The sequence below is a fragment of the Cyprinodon variegatus genome, unplaced genomic scaffold (genome assembly GCF_000732505.1).
Source record: "Cyprinodon variegatus isolate N-32 unplaced genomic scaffold, C_variegatus-1.0 Scaffold10, whole genome shotgun sequence".
In the NCBI taxonomy this organism is placed as follows: domain Eukaryota; kingdom Metazoa; phylum Chordata; class Actinopteri; order Cyprinodontiformes; family Cyprinodontidae; genus Cyprinodon; species Cyprinodon variegatus.
Window position 1 is genome coordinate 2,488,490 of NW_015150463.1, and position 18,269 is coordinate 2,506,758.

The window sequence follows — 18,269 nt, forward strand, 5'->3', positions numbered from 1 at the left end:
TTCCTCCATTGCAGCCTATCTCCTTGGGATGGTGTCAAACTTTTGGTGTCGATCATTCGATTTCATCCTGGACACTACAGAAAATGGGCTTAAAGTGTAAAAAACCGAACTTCTCCTTTAAATTAAAGCTTTAGGGAAAATGTAGTGAAAAAATTCTTGACATCTCCAAATTCATTGTTGCTCTCTAATTTGAATAATTGATATATTTGGACATCTGGCTGACACAGTAATAGTCTGATGGTGGAGGGGCCACCTGGAGTGCTTTACTCCACCCATCTGCCTCTGGGTTACAGGCTGGTTTGGGTTTTAAGAAGCTGCTGCAGTGTGTGTTTGCTTTTTCTTCTGGTTTAAATGTTTTTACCCAGTTACTACCTTTGCTTAAAATGGTCTCTTGTGGCCATAATTGGCTGAAAGAGGAATAAAGAGGGATAAATAATTTCAACTTGTCTAAACTGGTACTGGAATGTTGCAACTTCTTTTTTTTATACCCCAACTGATATATGCACATATTCTTACTAAATATTAAGTTTTAGGTATTTAAAAAAGGAAAATGAGGAGCAGGGTGGTGACTTAGTCCAAATTAAAGTCTTAATTTCCCCCCCTGTTGTCTCACACTGGTAAAGAAAACTAAATCAAAGTTTTAATGAAACAGAATAGCTAATCTAATCATCACTTCAACTTAAAAGATCTTTTTTATGGCCTGCAGCTAAATGTTGACAAAAAGGTCCAAGTTAAAGCATCTTTGCCCCCTAATTAACAACACTTCCCTGGTTCCCAGTTTCTGTTTTGCAGTGAAGTTCAGCAAGTGGCACTGAGTGCTCAGAGTTTGTGTCGGAGCTGCTCTGCTCTAATGTCACTGTGTGGCCATTTTAAGGCTATGAATAATTCACCATTCTCCAGGAATTTATTTATTTATTTTGTAGGCTAAGAACTATCTGCTTCTGCCAAAGCAAAGGCTGAGAGTCATTACTTTAGAGGATAATAAATGTTCCCTTGAAGGAGACTTGCTGAGGTGTTTCGGTGGTCCCGTAGGAGAGACGGGCAAACTTCAAAGATGACTGGGAGCTCTAGAGGAGCTATCCTTCTGGATTACTCATGTGGTGTGGAGATGGGTTTGAATATCCAAGGGTTTACCCTAAACTACAGAGCAAAGAAAGACCATTATACTCATTCACTGCCGGGGTGATAATGAGGAAAGCAGCTCAGAGAACACTTAAGGTTGTTAATGTCTTTAATATCCTCCGTATCTTCTTCTCTTTTGCCTTCTGGTAAGGTTAGAAAATATGCAGCACGAACTGTCTGAAGACTAAGCAGATGGAAGCGAGTTGAGAAACGCTGCTGTAAAAGGACGACGTTGTTATGCTGGAACAGTTTCTCTGAGATGTTTCTGTCATCCTTTTTAAACAGAGCTTTTTACAGGGACACTAAAGTGTCTCTCTCTCTGATAGACAGCCTGATTTATACAGTTTGCGTTGTTATAACGCCCCAGAGGCCGTCTTGGTTTGCTCTCTGCCTTGTTTACTTCGCTCATGTCCGCTCCACCCATAGCTACAGCAGGCCACATCGGCTTCAGGTTTTTTTTGCTGTCGCTTCCGTTATCTCACTGCATCCCTCTGAGGAGTGTCCCTGGTTTTCCTCTGTGTGTTTCTGTGAAAAGAAACCTGTCAGGTTCTGGTTATCCTTCTTGTTCACGGTCCTTTAAAATCCCCCCTTTTCTCCTGTCAGTTTAGAGCAAAAACACAGCAATAACAAACAATGGATCATTTTATGATGCATGCGTCTGTTTTGTCAGTTGGAAATGCAGTCGGAGGAAAACGGCGTGATGTTGATGTGAAAAGTAAAAAGAAAAAAAATAAGAGGCAGAATGAACACAAAGCAAAAATGTTTCAGCCAAATAATAATAGAAAAAAATGATAATTTGACAGACATGCTGTTTGCACTGTGAGGCCATGGTGACCGCAAGCAAGTAAGAGTCTTTTGGCATAAGAATATAAATCATCACTCTGCGAATTACATTTTTAGGGCTGTGTTGAAATTATTCAGCAGCAGCCAGAGAGCGGAGAGCTGCTTTAAGATGGTTTCTACATACTGCCGCCATGTATAGTAATGGAACAGAAAGCCATCATCATCCAGGTCTGGACAAAAGTTTGGAATTATCTTTCCAGACTTTAATAGGTACTGTGTTCTTAAATTATTATAGATCTGATCCTCTATAAAGAAGTTGGGACTTCTTGTGCATTAATTGTTTTATCAGTGTAACAGCCTGATTTTCTTCTGAGGTCTTAAGGAATCCTAGTTTGCTTTGATAGGGACCCACAGCTTCTCTGTATTCATTTGGTTTCTCTCATCTTCTACTTGACAATCTTCTCTAGCTTCTGATGGAGTTGAGGTCAGGTGAGTTTATTGGCAGCATGGGCAGGTAACATGTCCTATTGGAAATCAGCATGTCCATAAAGCCTAACAGCAAAGTGATGCATGAAGTTTTTTAAATGTTTCTGATAGGGCGTTATGTTGACTTTAGACCTGATAAAACTACCGATACTGTGGCTCTCCAGTCTAACACTGATGGGGAAACTTCACTGTGGACTTAAAGCATCTGAATTGGGTTTATCTCTTTTCTTCCCACAGAATCGGAGTTTTGGATTTCCAGATAAATCACTGCATGCAATCTAAAAAATAATAATAATAATTAGATCATCCTTAAGCAAATGCTCTCGAGGCTGAGGTTATCCCTGCTCCCTGCTCTCTGCCACACAAACGTTCCATAAGTATCCTTGGATGAAGCACTCTGAAGTCAGTTTCTTAAGCAATGACCTTTTTTTTGGCTTTGCATCATTGTCACGAGTGTCTGGCTCCATCTGTTGGAAAACTGTCCTGCTCCATGACTGTGTGTCAGAAGATGGCATTTTTCATCAAAAATCTTCATCCATTGGTCCTATGTAGGGTTGTAATCTTGTTAGAAATACAATTTAAAGTTTTTTATGAAATGTAAAACATATTAATCAGCATTGCCAGAAATAAAATGGACGAAATAAATTTTTTTTTGCATAAAAAAAAGAAAACTTTTATCAGATGACCTTTTTACATACAATTAGAGAAAGTTAAAATTGTTTAAATTATATTCTAGTGAGATAGTATTCCCCCCCACTCCTGAATCAGATGGCAGCTTCAGCAATGTGTTGTTTCAGGAAATGTGGAATATTCAGTGACGAAAATGCATGAAATATTGACCAGAGGAAACAGAAAACTTGTTTTAGAAAAAATATTGTCCCTATATTTGTTTACACTTCTTATTTTTAAGCAGTTTTCTTTTATTTAATGTGCTCCTTAAATGACCATACCATTGTAATTGAAAGTCTGAAGGATAATTTAAATGTTAGATCAATCCTGCAGGTTTGTCTGGGGGATACCTACAATCTGCGGAAAAGATTTGCATTCAAACCAACCCTGCAAAAATACTCGTATCAGGAATTTGTTTGACCATTCTGAAACAAGCGCGTTTAGAGGGAATAAATTGACCTTTAACTAAATGGGCCGTTAATGCATGCAAACACCGGAGGGTTCCTTTAGCTTTTACGGTGCAGCTTTAAATCACCCTTCACAACACAGTGGTGCAGAAAAGGCAAAGTTAAAACTGTTCTCCTGCACATCTGTGGCCCAATTTGTCTAAAGCAGAGGCGACACACAGAGAAGAAAAGGATTTAAACGGAAAACAGTGAAACACTTATTCTTGTGATTCATCATAAATCTTTCACTTCGATTAATTATTTGAAGAAAACAGTTAGGAGATGTAACTTAATGAAATAATCCCCCTTAGATCCCATTTGTTTCAGCTTTAGTCCTAAAAGTACGTTAGATTAATGAAGCTGGAGGGCCTTACATCATAATGGGTTTTAACGGTAAAATTATAAAAGGCCTGCCTAGTGACTGATGAGATCTCATGCTTCTGTTGTTCTAAGCAAAGAGATTTACAGTGGGCTAAAAATGACAAGCTTACTATAATTACTCATCGTTCAATCTGTCTTATGAATCCATCCGTCTCTTTCTCCACGCAGCGTTTTTTTTTTTCTTCACAAACGCCCATCACAAGCAGTAACTCCGAGATGGACACTTATACACTCTTGCCTTCGTTATATTGATCCATGCTTACACAAGCGTTAGCACTCACTTAGAATGAGCAGACATGTCTTCACCCGAACATAGAGCAGAGCTCACTTCTTTAAAACATGCAACATGCGAGCAAACTTCCCGCTAAATGAGCGCGTGCCTCTGCTCTGGGCTGCCTGATTCCCCCAAATTGAATCACAAAGCAGCTGAGGCATTCATCCAGTCTGTGTGATTTAACAAGGTCCACGCCGTCCCGTCGTAAATCATATTAATAATCTCACATTGATTTTTTTTTCCTTTCTTTTTTGCGTGTTTTTAAGTCGGCATTGAAGCATTATTCTGGTTTGATTAACACAAACGCACACAAAGAAAACACATGAAGCTGCTTTTCCTCTCACAAGTCTTTATTCATCCGTGTAGAAAAAAAGAGGACAGACCAATAAATGAAACAGCATTTTGTACTCTGATTTGTCTATACATAAGAGTCTTTTCAGTATCACATCTGAGGAGATTTTTAAAGGAAAGATTTTCTAGAAAGAATAAGTGGTAGCTTTACTGCTCTTTTAAAACTGATAGTACAAAAAAAGAAAAAAACAAATACAAGAGTAGAGAAACTAAAAAAACAACAAAAAAAGAACCACAGCAGAGCTCCTCCGTTATCATCGGCACACAGTAACACAGGAAGGAAAATCAGCTGAGTACAACCAAAGAAAGAGGGAAAGGGCCTCATTGCTTATATGCTCTATCTAAATGTCCCCTCTACATCCCCCTTTCTCCATCATCTGAACATCTGGCTGTATTAAAGAAAGGATTTTCCATCAAAGTTCCTCCTGCAGTTGGGTGTGTTGGCGGGGTCAGTGAGAGGCGGTCAGAGAGCCGTTCTGTTGAGCTGCACAGTGAAGCGGTCGGGCTATTAACAGGTCCTGTGTTTCTCTGCTGAGCTAAGGCCGTAAAACTGAAAAGCCTGAGTCAACAGATTTACTGTCAACAATTTATCAGCTTACCTTGAATAATTTAGCTCAAATGAAGATTTCAGTGCTAACGATTTAAAGAAGACAAGTTGAAAGGGCTCCAGTTCTGGAGTTTGTTGAGGCCTCGATTTAATGGAGCATGATCTCGGCTGATTTATCGGCTGATTGGTCCAAAATGCGGGAGGACATTGGGATGTCTTCAGTGGAAACAGGGCTTTTACTGTAAACTAGGACACATTTTTTTTTTTTTATTATTTCCTGTTCATCATCTGTAAGAATGGCCAAAAGTATTGGTTTCATTAAAAGCCAAACTAATCAGACACTAATGATTACTTTTGAAGGCCTAAGTTTTGATACACCAAGATTATAACGGCAGTTTGTAAAAACCTGGCAATGTCTTTGTACACATCTAAATGATAAATTCCCTATATTCGGGTTAGATGTGGGGCAGACCTGTGACGCTATTTAAAGGGAATACCTCAAATACACTGTATCAATTAAAACAAACCTCTTAAGATATCAGGAGGAGAATTATGGACCTCTGCATATCTTCAACCTAGGCATGCTTTCTAGAGCTCTGAAAGCCCATATTCATCTGGTCAAACATGACTTGCATGAAATTACATGGGCTTAAAGTTACTCCAAAGCAAAAAACAAAACAAATTCAAGTTACACCTTGCAGATGCACTAAGGTACAACACCTATTTTGCAGGCATTTTCCACGATCTGAAATCAAAGCTCAAGTCCATTGACACAGTGTATGTGAATTTGTGGTTTAAAACCTCTCCTTAAGTTACTGGTAAATTCTTTTCACAAGTTTCTTTTCACTAAAAGGCTAAAAGGGCCAAGATCACATCTTTGAAGCTAAACAGAACATTGTGTTTTTCAATAAAAACGTTTTATTCCAGGGCATAAGTCTATAGCTTTATATACTGTGCCCATGAAGACTCTGGTAAAACATTTAAGCATTGTATAATTTACTACTGCAGATCCTTGGATCTCAAACTGGAAATCTCCATTGGTGAACATTTGACAGCTTTAAGAGGAACTAATAGAATTGATTTCATTTGAATTGAAGCTCAAAAAGTCCATTAGAATTTTTGTTTAAGGTAATTGATATAGCTGGAAAATAGATATTTACTTTTAAAAATGTGCATCTAGGATTTTCTTTTTAAGCCGAGAACAATTAATGGTGGATTCTTCTGCCGCACTTCATCTAAGTCTTAGCCTGGGTCTCAAGATGATCTTAAATCCCAAAGTAATTCTGATTTTAGCTGCAAGTTAGAAAACTACTATTTATCAGTTGTTGTTGTCTGTGACTAAACTAAATACTTTAAGCAGTATTTGCTTTTAAATATGAAGGCATTTGATTGACTCAAACCCTAATAGATTAGGCTCAGAAGAGGTTTTACATGTCTGTATTTTTCTATGAAAGATTTAATGAGATGCAAATAGCCTCAATAAAGCTGTTACCCCCACATGACAGCCATATTGGATTGTTTTTTTCCTCTTTTAATTCTGACTTCATGAGGACTTTGTGTTTAATATTAATTTTGAATATTTTTTATTCAAACATGCAGTAATAATAGGTTTACTTTTCGTTGCTCCTTTCTTTTTGTCAAACCCAACAAAGTAAAAAAGTCTAACTCTGCTTTCTTGACATAATTTTAAAAACTTGGTATTTATATTAGGGGTACTTTATTATTATTATTATTATTATTATTATTATTATTATTATTATTAACTGTTGACCCATTACATGTTAATTAAAAAAATACTGTGGTTTTATGTGTAACCAGACTACATAAAAACATGAATATCAAATTGCAAAATCACATTCAGTTTAATGTGTATTTTTTCTGTTTACATGTTTCCCCACAATTAATTTTTCCTAAACCATTGTAAATAAACCCAAAAGAATTCAGACAATATAATGTCCTCCACCGAAATAATATGCTGCTCCAGTTTATTTACAGATTTAAAAAAAAGTTTGGCTTTTCTGTTGGAGATAAATGAGTTGCTATTATAAGATGCATGACTAGTTTCTTTCATGACTGTTGGAAGAAATAATTCAATAAAGAGACCAAGACAAATTAAAAACTGGGTTCATGCTGTTCTCCTTTTTTTCCATTTGCCTTGATTGCTTGGGTATTATTTTACCTTTTGTTTCTTTCTTGCTTGTGTACTTTTATATTTTGAAATAGACTTAGCTATATAAATCAAACACAGTTCAGTCAGGTTTTTTTGACAGAATCATGCAGTCTTTTATCACTCATATTCACTGGAAGCAGGGGACACGCTGAGGGCCAAATTTATCTGTTTTTTAAGATGAAGAAGTCACATTATTTCAGTTGTCATCCCTCTTCTCCTCGATCTCCTTTTCTTTTTGTCCTTTTTTTGCCTCCTGCTGCTTCATTGGCCACATGCCCCTTTTAACTTAACTCCTGTGTCTTCTCCTTCCTCGCTCTCTGCCATAAGCAAACCACCTCTCTGAGATACTGCATCCCTCTCAAACAACACCCCTTTCTCTTTCCCCCCTCCTCATTTTTTATCTTTTCTCCATCCACCCATCTATCTATCACCCCCCCCCACACACACACACACACACACACACATTCCCTCTATCTTTCCCACTCATTAGTCTACCCATGCTGTGGTTTGTGTCTCCCATCTTTGTCAGCGCTGTTGTCACCGCTGTCAGCTCCCTTGGCGAGAACAAAGTCGTCCTCTGCTCACAGCACCACAAAAGATACGATAGGAATAAAAGGAGAGGAGCTTCGGCTCCAAAAGGAAATGAAAAAAAAAAAAAACTAAAAAAACAGGCGGAAAGATGGAAAAATTAAAAAGGGAGGGAGTAAACCATCGGAAAGAAGGGAGCTAGGAACACATCTTTTCATGTCAGCCATGATGCATTGTCATCTGTGAATTCTAACAACCATTGATTTCTCCTTTCTCTCATCCATTTTATCTTTACAGCACAGAGTTTACAGTTGGAAAAGATATGAGTGCTATCTCTATTCACATCAAGTGCCTTTTCCTCATATTATAAATATATATCCTGCTAAATCGGCTAAGCCTAATATATCAACCTCAAATAAGTTACCATGTATTGTTATGAGCTGAGAAGAGCAGTAGGTTTAAAAGACATTGAGATATCCAAAAGAGAAAACATAACAATTTATAACAATAAGCAGTGCTGAGAGAAGAGCCTACTGTATAATGGGACTCTTGCTTCTGCCGCTCATTAACATTGTCCCGTCATTGTCATCTACTAAGCAAACCAATCGGAATCAAACCATCAGAGGCACAGAGGGTACTTTGGAAACCAAGGGCAAAATGCCACCAGCTAACAGGGCTCTGGTAGCTCAGGCAGTGTGCCCTGCATCATCACGTGTAAGCATAATCTATGTCAGGGATGCCACCCTCTCTGTAACCACGGTTGGTACCATAAGTGACATGATGGTGGCTGGCTTGACTTAGGATGGTTCCATTGAGACTGCCAGTTCCATGGTTGCTTCTATAGGTCCCATTAGCTTGGGAGGAAGAGGAGGAGGAGGAAGGAAAAATTGTGTGGATGTATGTAACATCCTCTAACTTAGGTTGCAGGGACTGATGGGCCATAGCTGTCATCTGAAACCCTGCAGGTGGGGCTCTGATCTCTAGGATAGAAGTGTCTTTCTTGGTGCCTGACTCTACATAATCATCATAATTTTTCCCACCCCGTCCTCTGCTGTATGTTCCTGAGTCCCCAGACATGTAACCCGACCTCTGTCCATACCAGCAGAAGATGGCAAAGATTAAGAGCAAGCTCACCAATGCTGTGGCACCCCCTATAATTCCAGCTAATGGCAAAGCTGTTAGCTCAGTGTCCTGTCCGTCTTTGTCTGTACCCTCCACTCCAGAGCTGGCATCTCCAGTCTCTATCTGAGCACAGGCTGAAGCTGAGTCTTTACTGTCTGTGTCCAAGCTTCCACCTCGCGATGAACCCATGCTGGATCCACCAAATGAGGCCTCCTGTCGTAGTGGCACAAGGCAGATAAGGTAACGTGAACGTGGAGTTAGCTGGGTAAGGACATACTGCCTCCTCTCTCCTGGAACCAAAGTCTCCGTCATTGAGCCAAGAGCTGCACTGCTTCCCATTCTTAGCCATGACAAACGAAAGGAGGGTGCCGGCTGTGGGTACAGCCAACTCACAAGGACACTGTCTGAAGAGAGAGGTTTCACAGTCAATTCTAAGGCCTCTCCAGATACTTGTCCACCTTTCCCTGGAGGCAAGGGCATAATTAGGCCAGGTCGCTTAGGTCGCAGAATGAAGAGAGAACCTTGTGTAGAGACCAACAGAGGTGCAGTAGTAGTGCTTTCATGGGGGATAACTTGACTCTCCCCAACATCATCTTCTGCTTCTCCATCTTTCTCGACTGGGGTCACCACTTCTCCAGGACTGGAACCTGCTGGTGGGGGTCCTTCACACTGCTCCATTAATGATGTAAGATCTCTGAGCGTCTGGCCTCGTACAGACTCAGGCCCCTGACAGATGAGGCCTCTGACAGTCACTGCCGACCCACGACCATGCAACCAAGAATGAAGCCAGCGAAGGTTGCAACCACAGTACCAGGGGTTTCCTCTTAGAAGCAACAGCTCCAGGCTCTCTGTGTCTCTCAAAATTCCTCTAGGCAGACTGGTCAAATTGTTTCCTGACAGGTCCAGTCTCTGCAAGTGCCTCATCCCTTCCAATGTTGCCCTTGGTATGTGGGTCATCCCGTTATCTTGTAAGTGTAGTCGTACCAGGTGAGCTGAAGGTAGGTTGACTGGTGGAGATTGCAGAGCGTTCCTGACTAGTGACAGCTCTGTTAGGTTGGATAGACGAGAAAAGGTATCATCTGCGATGCGCGTGTTAGCCAGAAGATTTCCATCCAACACCAGACGTCGTAGGGAGGAAAGACCACGGAAGGCGTGCGTTGGTATGGTGCTTATCCTGTTATCATCCAGTCGCAACTCTTCCAGGGATGCTGGAAGGCCTGCTGGGATGCTTGAAAGGTGATTCCGGGACAAAAACAGCAGTCGAAGCTTTGGGGTCCCTGAAAAAGCTCGATCCTGAATGCTAACCGTTGATATTGAGTTATCATCCAAGTGTAAACGTTCTAGTAATGGTAATTTTGACAAAGCTGATCGCGGTAACGTTCGTATATTATTGTCTTGCAAATGTAGCTCCGTCAAGGATGGTGGAAGGTGTATTGGAAACTCATCCAACTGGTTGGCATATAGGTAGATCACTCGTATAGAAGTGCTGCGTTCCAATGACTGTGGCAGCCCGGCGTTGCTCAGCCTGTTGCTCTGCAGGTAGAGAATAGCAGCCGTTAATGGCAGTGGAGGGATTATACTCAGGCCACGGTCATTGCAGTAGACAAAGCCCTCATCACATCGGCACACGGAGGGACAAACAATGCCCTCATCTCCTTCGCCCGTTTCCATGGCGATTGCAGCAGCTGCCAGCTCCAACACCTCAGCCAATAAGGTGAGGACCAGGAGGAGGAGAAAGAGCCAATCGCGAAGCTCAGCAAGACTTTCAGCTGCCATGATGGGATACAGCTCCTAACCAAAAGAGAGGGAAAAACTAAATTAATACAAGAAGAGGTCAATCATTCTAAAGCCAAAGGGCACCTGACATATTAAATTCAAGTAAAAAGAAACTGGACAGTTGAACTTTTTGAGATTTCCAATTTTGAAACTTCCACCTGCTGGCTAAAGTTAAGCCTTTTATCTCAAGAGCTGAAAAGAGTTGAGAATAGAATAGTCAGATGCCCTGAAGAGAAACTGTCCAGTATTATGTGGGTCAAAGCGACGAAGCAGAAGACAAAGTGACATTTAGATGCAGTGGGTGCAAAGAGGGGTGGGTAGACTGGCAATACAGATTATAAGAATCAGAGAAAGGAAAGAGACAACAGAAATGGAGAAAATTGGACAGTGACAGTTGAAATGGGGGAAAATAAGTGAAGAGGGCTTTATTTCCTGGGAGGTTAACAGAGCTGGAGTGAGTGACACGAAAATAAACTGGAGGATAGATCAGGGAGAAGGAGATTAGATTAATTGGCTGCGGCAGAATGATGGATCTGAGAACAACAAGTATAAAAGTTGCTGTGACAGCACTAGATCTGACCCTGTCAGAAAATGAGCATAATAACTCAACAGAGAAATATAATTTTACAGATTTCTGAAGGTTTAGTCAGATGCAGCCTGTGCCCGTTTGAGGTCACAGCCACTTGGTGCGTTGCTCGTTCAATATATTGGTAATTAACATACCAAGCAGTAAGTACTATTCTTTTTTTTTTTTTCATCAGTCAGTTATTGTTTAATATCTATAATTTATTCAATAAAAGGTTTCTTGAATTTCCCCTTTATCCAGAAAATCATCAAAATAGCTCTGGAAAAATATTTTTACTTTGTGTTGCATCTTCATATTTCAGGTCATCATATAGCCTTTAATTTAAGAATACCATGACCTCTATTCATTTAGGTTTCAAAGATAAACAGGCTACCTGAACCATTAGTTGTATCTGGCAGGGGCATCCTTCAAATGTTAAATTTGATTGAGTCTCTTACATTGAGTTTTGATTAGTTATTCTTTATTTATATGTGTTAAATTTCTTCTTAGCTTGGTCTTATTAGGTATAAAAATCCTTATTCATTTTTAGTGTCTTTGTTAAGCAACTTCTGAGTCACCAATGTGCTTCAGATCCTTGTCTCAATGTTTTACCAAAGCTAACCTGAGTTTGGTCAGAGAACGGTCTCCTTACATCTTTTTCAGGGTAAATGAAACAGTCTACCAGTGTAATTTGTTTGTATGCTTTTTTGTTGTTGTTTGAAAAGCTGAATTAATTTTATTCCAGCTGCAACTGGACATTTTCCTTCCAAACCTTTCCTCTATTTTGCCACCTCTCCCTGAATGAATATTCCCAATGTTTTTTTGGATAATCAAGATCTTTTTGGTATATGTGAGACCAACCCTAACCGAGGCATATTGCCTGTGTTTATTTAAAAATTTTTTACTTACTGGAACCATTAACAGTAGAATTTGCTTTTGAAACCAATACATAAAAAGTTTGGATTTATCAGTCATAGGTGGGCAATCTGTTGATAACATTTCCCCCCAGATAGATTTAAGGAAAATTGGCTTTTCCCTCTTAATAAGGTGAATAACCAGCATTCATTTATTAAATAATTCGAGACATTTTCAGATTTTTATTTATTTATTTTTTTTATAACTCTTTATATTTTAGGTCACTATTTTATATTTTTTAAACAAAAGAAGTCTTGAATCAAATTTTAATTGCATGATTTCTACAATTCCAATTAAACTTCTTTAGCACTTCTGTTTGTGCAGCTGGAGTAATGTACAGTAACAAAATTTGTGGAAATTACATTTTAACTGATAAACCCTTTGTTATGTGGGTAGCCTGAGGCTGAAATATGTGCCCTGATGTGAAAGGCCTGACGTGATTTGACAGCACATTTGATAAACAAATCCTCCACAGGCAAGCTTTCTCTCTCTTCCCCCCTTTATACCCACACGTGTGTGTTCGTGTGTGAACTCTGTGCTCGATGCAAAATTGCCCCTCGGCTGCAGTCAAAATCCATGCAAAGCAAACAAGAGATGGCAACAATAGAAGAAATGAAGAGGTTGGAAGGGGCTGAGGAGACAGATGGAGACTTGGACAGTCAGTCAGGGGAGGAAAGGGGAAATGAGTTGCTGGCAGAGAAGACTGAAATCGGTATCAGCTGAGTTCGCTGCAGAAAGAAGAATGGATCCAATCCCTGACTGAGTGTTGTTTTTTTCGGCTAGATAGGTGTAAAAATAGCTTTGTTTGGTGCTTTTATATGGCTGTGTTGCTTCTCAGTGTAAAAATGTGACAGAGATCTGTATCTACAACAACAAGCTCCTGTCTCGGCCTGACACTGTATTAGATACATCAGGGTGAATAGTTGTGTGTGCTACAGAATTTGGCATGAACCTTGTTCTGATTCCCTCTTTTCAACCCTTTTTTAGCTGTAACCTGTGTTTTCAAAGACAGAGAAAGTAGACATAAGCATGTACATAAAGGGAGTGTAAAGGTAGGAGCTGAGACCAGATTGGGATGCTCTATGAATATCAACTAGCATATGTTTCGGCGCCACAACATCCCCACTTTCCTCTCATAAATATCTTCTTGGCACAAGCTTGTTTGTGTGTTTTCGCCCACATGCTAAGGTTTCCAATCGACATGTTGCTTTAATGATCTTCAGATTTTCTGTCCTACGCCGTCCCTTGTTCGATCTCTCGCTTTCTTATCTCTCTGCAATTTTATCTTTGACACCGTCTACCTCTCTCATCCGCACGCCTTCCCTTTATGACCTGTCATTATATCCACTTTAAGGTTTGTTTACAGAAGTATCCCTGTCTTCTCTTCAAATGTCTCCATCTTCTTCTAATCCTCCTTTATCGTTTCCTCTCCAGTTGTTTGTTGATTCCTACACACTGAGATTGGATCAATCAGAAGGGGTTTAGTCTCCCTGCCTACAACTCCTCATCTCCTCTCCTCCTTGGCAACAGAGACCTTATTTTCTATTCAGATGCAGCAGATCCCCCCCTTCCTCTCTTTCTCACTCCTCAGCCTCTTCTCTGCTGTAGATAAGAACTGATCAGATTCTTGGTCTGAAATTATGTGACCAGCCGACACCAGTTCTGGCGTATTTTCTTTAGGAACTATAAATGACAGCATTTAAAATGTATTTTCTCTACCTGGTGCCCTCTTTTAAGTTTTTTCCCAAAAGGGGCCTAGGCTTTAAGCTTTGTCCCTCTCTGCATCGTATTTATTAATTACTTAAGTCCTACAGGTTATAGGACAGAGGTTTCCATAGAAATCAAACTAACCTACGCCAATAACAGAAAACCTTACTTTTATAACTCACCAACTCAAAGCAGAAACTCATTTCATTTTCTACATTCATTCAGAATAGATGAGTTGCATCTAGCTTTATACTTGACAGGAGAAAAGATTTAATTTATAGAGCTGTGAAAAAGTATTAACCTACAACATATTTCTTAGATTAAAAACATTCTCATATTACATTAGGATAATCTGAGGTTATAATACTAGAATCTTTTAAATTAACTGTTGTGGTTACTAGTATAATCGATTCTACTCTACTAGAAAATCCTGAAGGAGAATATCAGATCATAAGTTCGACAGTTTAGGCATAACAATTATTTAAAAAGACCTTGAATTCTAAAGAAGTAATGTTTGTAGTAGCTCAGTCAGAGTGAGACCTAAATATTTCTTAGGTGCCGTAGAAATATGTTTAACAGGCTTCTGTCTGATTTGGCTGCATTAAAACAAGTGAAGAAGAAAGAACCAAACTCCCACATTGACAGAGATCCAAACGCTATATTTATCAAAAGGATGGCAAACCATTTATTGGGTTTAGGTACACTTTGTCACTTTGTGCCAATTTGTTAAATTTCTTTCCTCCTTAATGATTTAAAATGATAATTCCAGCCGTGTTTTTGTATTAACTCTGTATATCTTTGTCTACAGTCTCCGTCTTGTAGAAGATGAATGATGCCTGAAAATATTTCCCTTTCTGAAATCCTCTTTCTTTTTTTTCTTCCTGTCATTTCATTTTCAAACAGAAAATTTGTAGTCAAAGTCTCTAATTGAGTCCTTTTTACTCAGTCACAACTTCCACACTAAAGAGTATATTTCTAGTGCAGCCTGATACTGCTCAGGTGTGATGCATTTACTGAAGCTAAAATTTTTTTAGATTTCAGTTGGCCTATCATGGATTAGGGTTAGTGGAGCATAAAATCAACTGGTTTCACTTTTTGCCTTGATGTGAGGTCCTTAGAAAGGTCGCTCTTTAAGCTCTGAACCTTTGTGTGTCTTTGTATTCTTTTTTTCCCCTTATCATGTAGCAGAAAACCACCTGTAAGTGCAGTTAATCTCGATGTGTTGAAAGCACAGCGAAGACGTGCGTGTAAAAGGTCTGATCGACCCAGTGTGTGATTGCCGAGGGCTTTCTAACCTGCTCAGTCTCTGTGCCTTTCACGTCCGCCGCAGCTTTGTTTTTCCTGTATCGGGGATTTGTGGAGAGGAGTATTAGAATGTCTGTGCGTGTGATTGAAGATGCCGCTCTGGATTTCTCTGTGTTAGCACGGTTTCACAGTCTCCTTTGAATCGTTCAGAAGTGTAGCCTCTTTCCTTCGGGCTGTGGAATCTTCCTCAGCTTTGGTGAATTATGATAGGGATGATGATAGCCTGTACTCCAGGGCTCCACAAGTAGCAACACCAGCATGGCTCAAAGCCGCCACGGCTTCCACATTTGTGTGTGTTTGGTGGGTGCTAGTGTTCCTGCCAAGCCTTGTTCTCTCTTTCTGAGTAAGGGGCTTTCAGGCCTGCCAACTTAAGTCATCTTCATTGAGTGTCCAGAGGATTAATTCTGGAACTACCCCTCCACACCCAAATGCTGCAGTTGGGCGGGCAGGCAGTCAGAAGATGGCTGACAGCTTCAGGGTCTTACTTGGAAGTCAAAAACAATCCTGGATCCCCATGCAAGCACTAGGTCATGCAGAAATAGTGCCGTATCGTGCTACACTCACTTTGAAAAAGCAGGTAGGGATTTGGATTGGTGAAAAGCGGGGAGAGATGAGAGGATGCGTTAAACAGGCCTCAAAGGAGAAATCACAATTACTCCAAAATAAGTGTCACAGTTTAGTGATGACGATTAAAATGTTTAGTCCAACTGTCCTGTTTTGAATCTCTAAGCTTCTTCTAGATCACACGGATCATCTGCAAAGTCAGAGGATATTCACTGCTGTATAGAGCCCTCTCTGAGTAGTGCTGGTACACAGTTCAATGTAGGGAGCTCTGTGCTGCAGCCTTGAAGAAATAGACAATCTTTGAAAATCCTTCACTTCAGCAGATCAGCCGCTGGTTGGGAGCTAGTAGTAGTCATTCATCTGTAAAGACAGAGGCAAAAGGAAAAAACATCAGAATTTATGTCGAAATCAAGAAAATAATACTAAAAAGATGAGCTTTATTGTTAGCATTCATTTCTGTTGTTTATATATGAAGTTATCTTTTTACTACGGGTATTACTGATGATGATCGTGATCATTTTGAAACATCACTCTTACATTTATACTAATATTAAGTGGATGTGTTCAGCTACTCACAGAGACAGACCAATAAACTCCTACAGCAACAAATAAATTGACTTTCAAACAACCACTGGCTTAACATGGCCTCTTCCTCTGCTTGGACTGTTTATAAATGTATTCATTAAATGAAAATGCACAAATGTGTTTGAATAGCTTCACAGTCATTCACTGAAGTTGCTGAGCAGATGTTTAGTATCTGTTGTCATATTTAACATTTTATGTTTGGAAGCGAATTTGACTGATTATGCACTCTTTTGTTATCCATAACAGAATGTTCTTTGTTGGAGAACACTGCCCCCGACCCAACAAGCTGACTTTGAGGTGGGGGCACCTGCAGCACAGATGAAAGGCCTATCATTCAGCTACAGTCCATTAAAAATCACTGATTAACTTTTGAAATGACCCATAAAAACCATTATCCACCCGGGAGAACAAGGCTTTACAGTGTTTGCCATCACTGATTTACTTGCAGAAAGGCCAGCACCTTCTTCTGCTTTCAAACTATTGTCACTGCTGACAAAAGGAAAACACAACCTTGAAAACACAACCTCTCCTGTAGGCTGGACTTATTGGGGAGGTATGGAGGCAAATAGCCTCTGTTTTGATATGATAAATAACAAATATACTAAACAGAATATTTTACAGTGAAAACTTATTTATATAAATTATATAAAAGCCATATATTTAAAGTTTTATTGTCATTTTAGTTTACTCCTAGAGTTAAACTAATTGTTTTAACTCATTTTTCCCCTAAGGTAACTGGACTTTGAATGAAAAGTGGTTTCATTGTGCCTGTACTTGATTTTTGACTTAATATTTGGGACCTTTTTGTAAAAAAGGATTCAAATTTAAAGGTTATTACAGTTTCGGTTGGGCTTTTTGTGTGAGTTAGAGATCCCAAAGAGTTTTGACCGATTTATTACAAAACCGAGTATGTAATTTTTTAATAAAACAGCTTCCCATATGGTCAGAATAGATAAAGTAACATTTATGGGATTCCATGACGCTGTGGTATAAAGGTGCACCTCAAAAAACATGAGTTAAATTGGTGCTTCATTTCAGAAATTCAGGTGAAAATTTAAACATAAATATTATATAGATTTAAAAAAAAGTTATATATTTCAACTTTTTTTCAGTTACATCTGAGTATGGTTTTAAGATACTAATTTCTGATTATGTGAACACTCACCAAGATGACAAAGACAGATTTTTATTGCTTCATCATTATGTTATGGCTTACATGGGAAAGTGCTGACAATGGTTGATAATTTCTGCAGGCTATTTACTGTATGCAGTGTCTAAACGTATTAATGGAAAATTCCGTGGAATGCAAAAGTGGCAGAAAAAGACAAGCAGCAGGGACAGCATGGAGTCACTACACATAAATACACTGAATTTATACAGAGCTTTTACAGCAATACTGACCAGTGAAAGAGCTCTACACCATAGCCACATTCACCCAAACACAGATACAGACGCACAGATCGGCACAATTTTAATGCCTTGTCCAGACTCCAGAGGAACTGGTTGGAGTTGAACTCACAACTTCCCCAAATGCAAGATGACAACTCTTTCCACAAATGTATCCAGGATATCTGAAGCTACTGATGCATTCCCTGCATTAATACAGGAGAAAAGTGTTTCACCAGAGCTAAGGAGAAAACCGACAGGTGTGTTTCCTGTGGTCTGTTCAGAATAAAGGGACATTTTATCCTTTTTTTCTAGATCAGGATCCCAGATTCCAAAGAGAGCAGAGAGGCAGAGAATCAAACCTGCTTTAGTTTTAGAGTGAACCGATGTTATTCCTCTGAGTGTTAGTCCACCTGCTTTCTGCACCAAAAGCACCAATACCTGCTTTCGTTACTTTGGTACCACTGTGTTAACAGGCAGCAAACTGAGCTGAATTAAAGTCTGTAGAGCTGAAAGCAACTATTCAATCAGGCTGGGATTTCTTAACAGGCCAACAGGTCATATTGATGCACTGATTCAAGCAGAAG

At 39.5% G+C, this 18,269-nt stretch overlaps 2 protein-coding genes across 7 annotated transcripts in view; one reads left to right on the forward strand and one right to left on the reverse strand.

The window, feature by feature from the left end:
• Positions 1 to 18,269, forward strand: part of macrod1 (MACRO domain containing 1) — a 208,683-nt gene that overhangs the window by 29,598 nt on the left and 160,816 nt on the right. The window lies entirely within an intron of this gene.
• LOC107087777 (leucine-rich repeat transmembrane protein FLRT1-like) overlaps positions 7,666 to 18,269 on the reverse strand; it is a 56,383-nt gene continuing 45,779 nt past the window's right edge. For all 6 annotated transcript variants that reach the window (XM_015379551.1, XM_015379526.1, XM_015379560.1 and 3 more), the window contains 2 exons: positions 15,138 to 16,071; positions 7,666 to 10,670 (listed from right to left, as the gene is read on the reverse strand). In XM_015379551.1, coding sequence (XP_015235037.1) covers positions 8,466 to 10,655 — 2,190 coding nt within the window. In that variant the 5' untranslated portion in view covers positions 10,656 to 10,670; positions 15,138 to 16,071 and the 3' untranslated portion in view covers positions 7,666 to 8,465. The remainder of the gene's footprint in view (positions 10,671 to 15,137; positions 16,072 to 18,269) is intronic.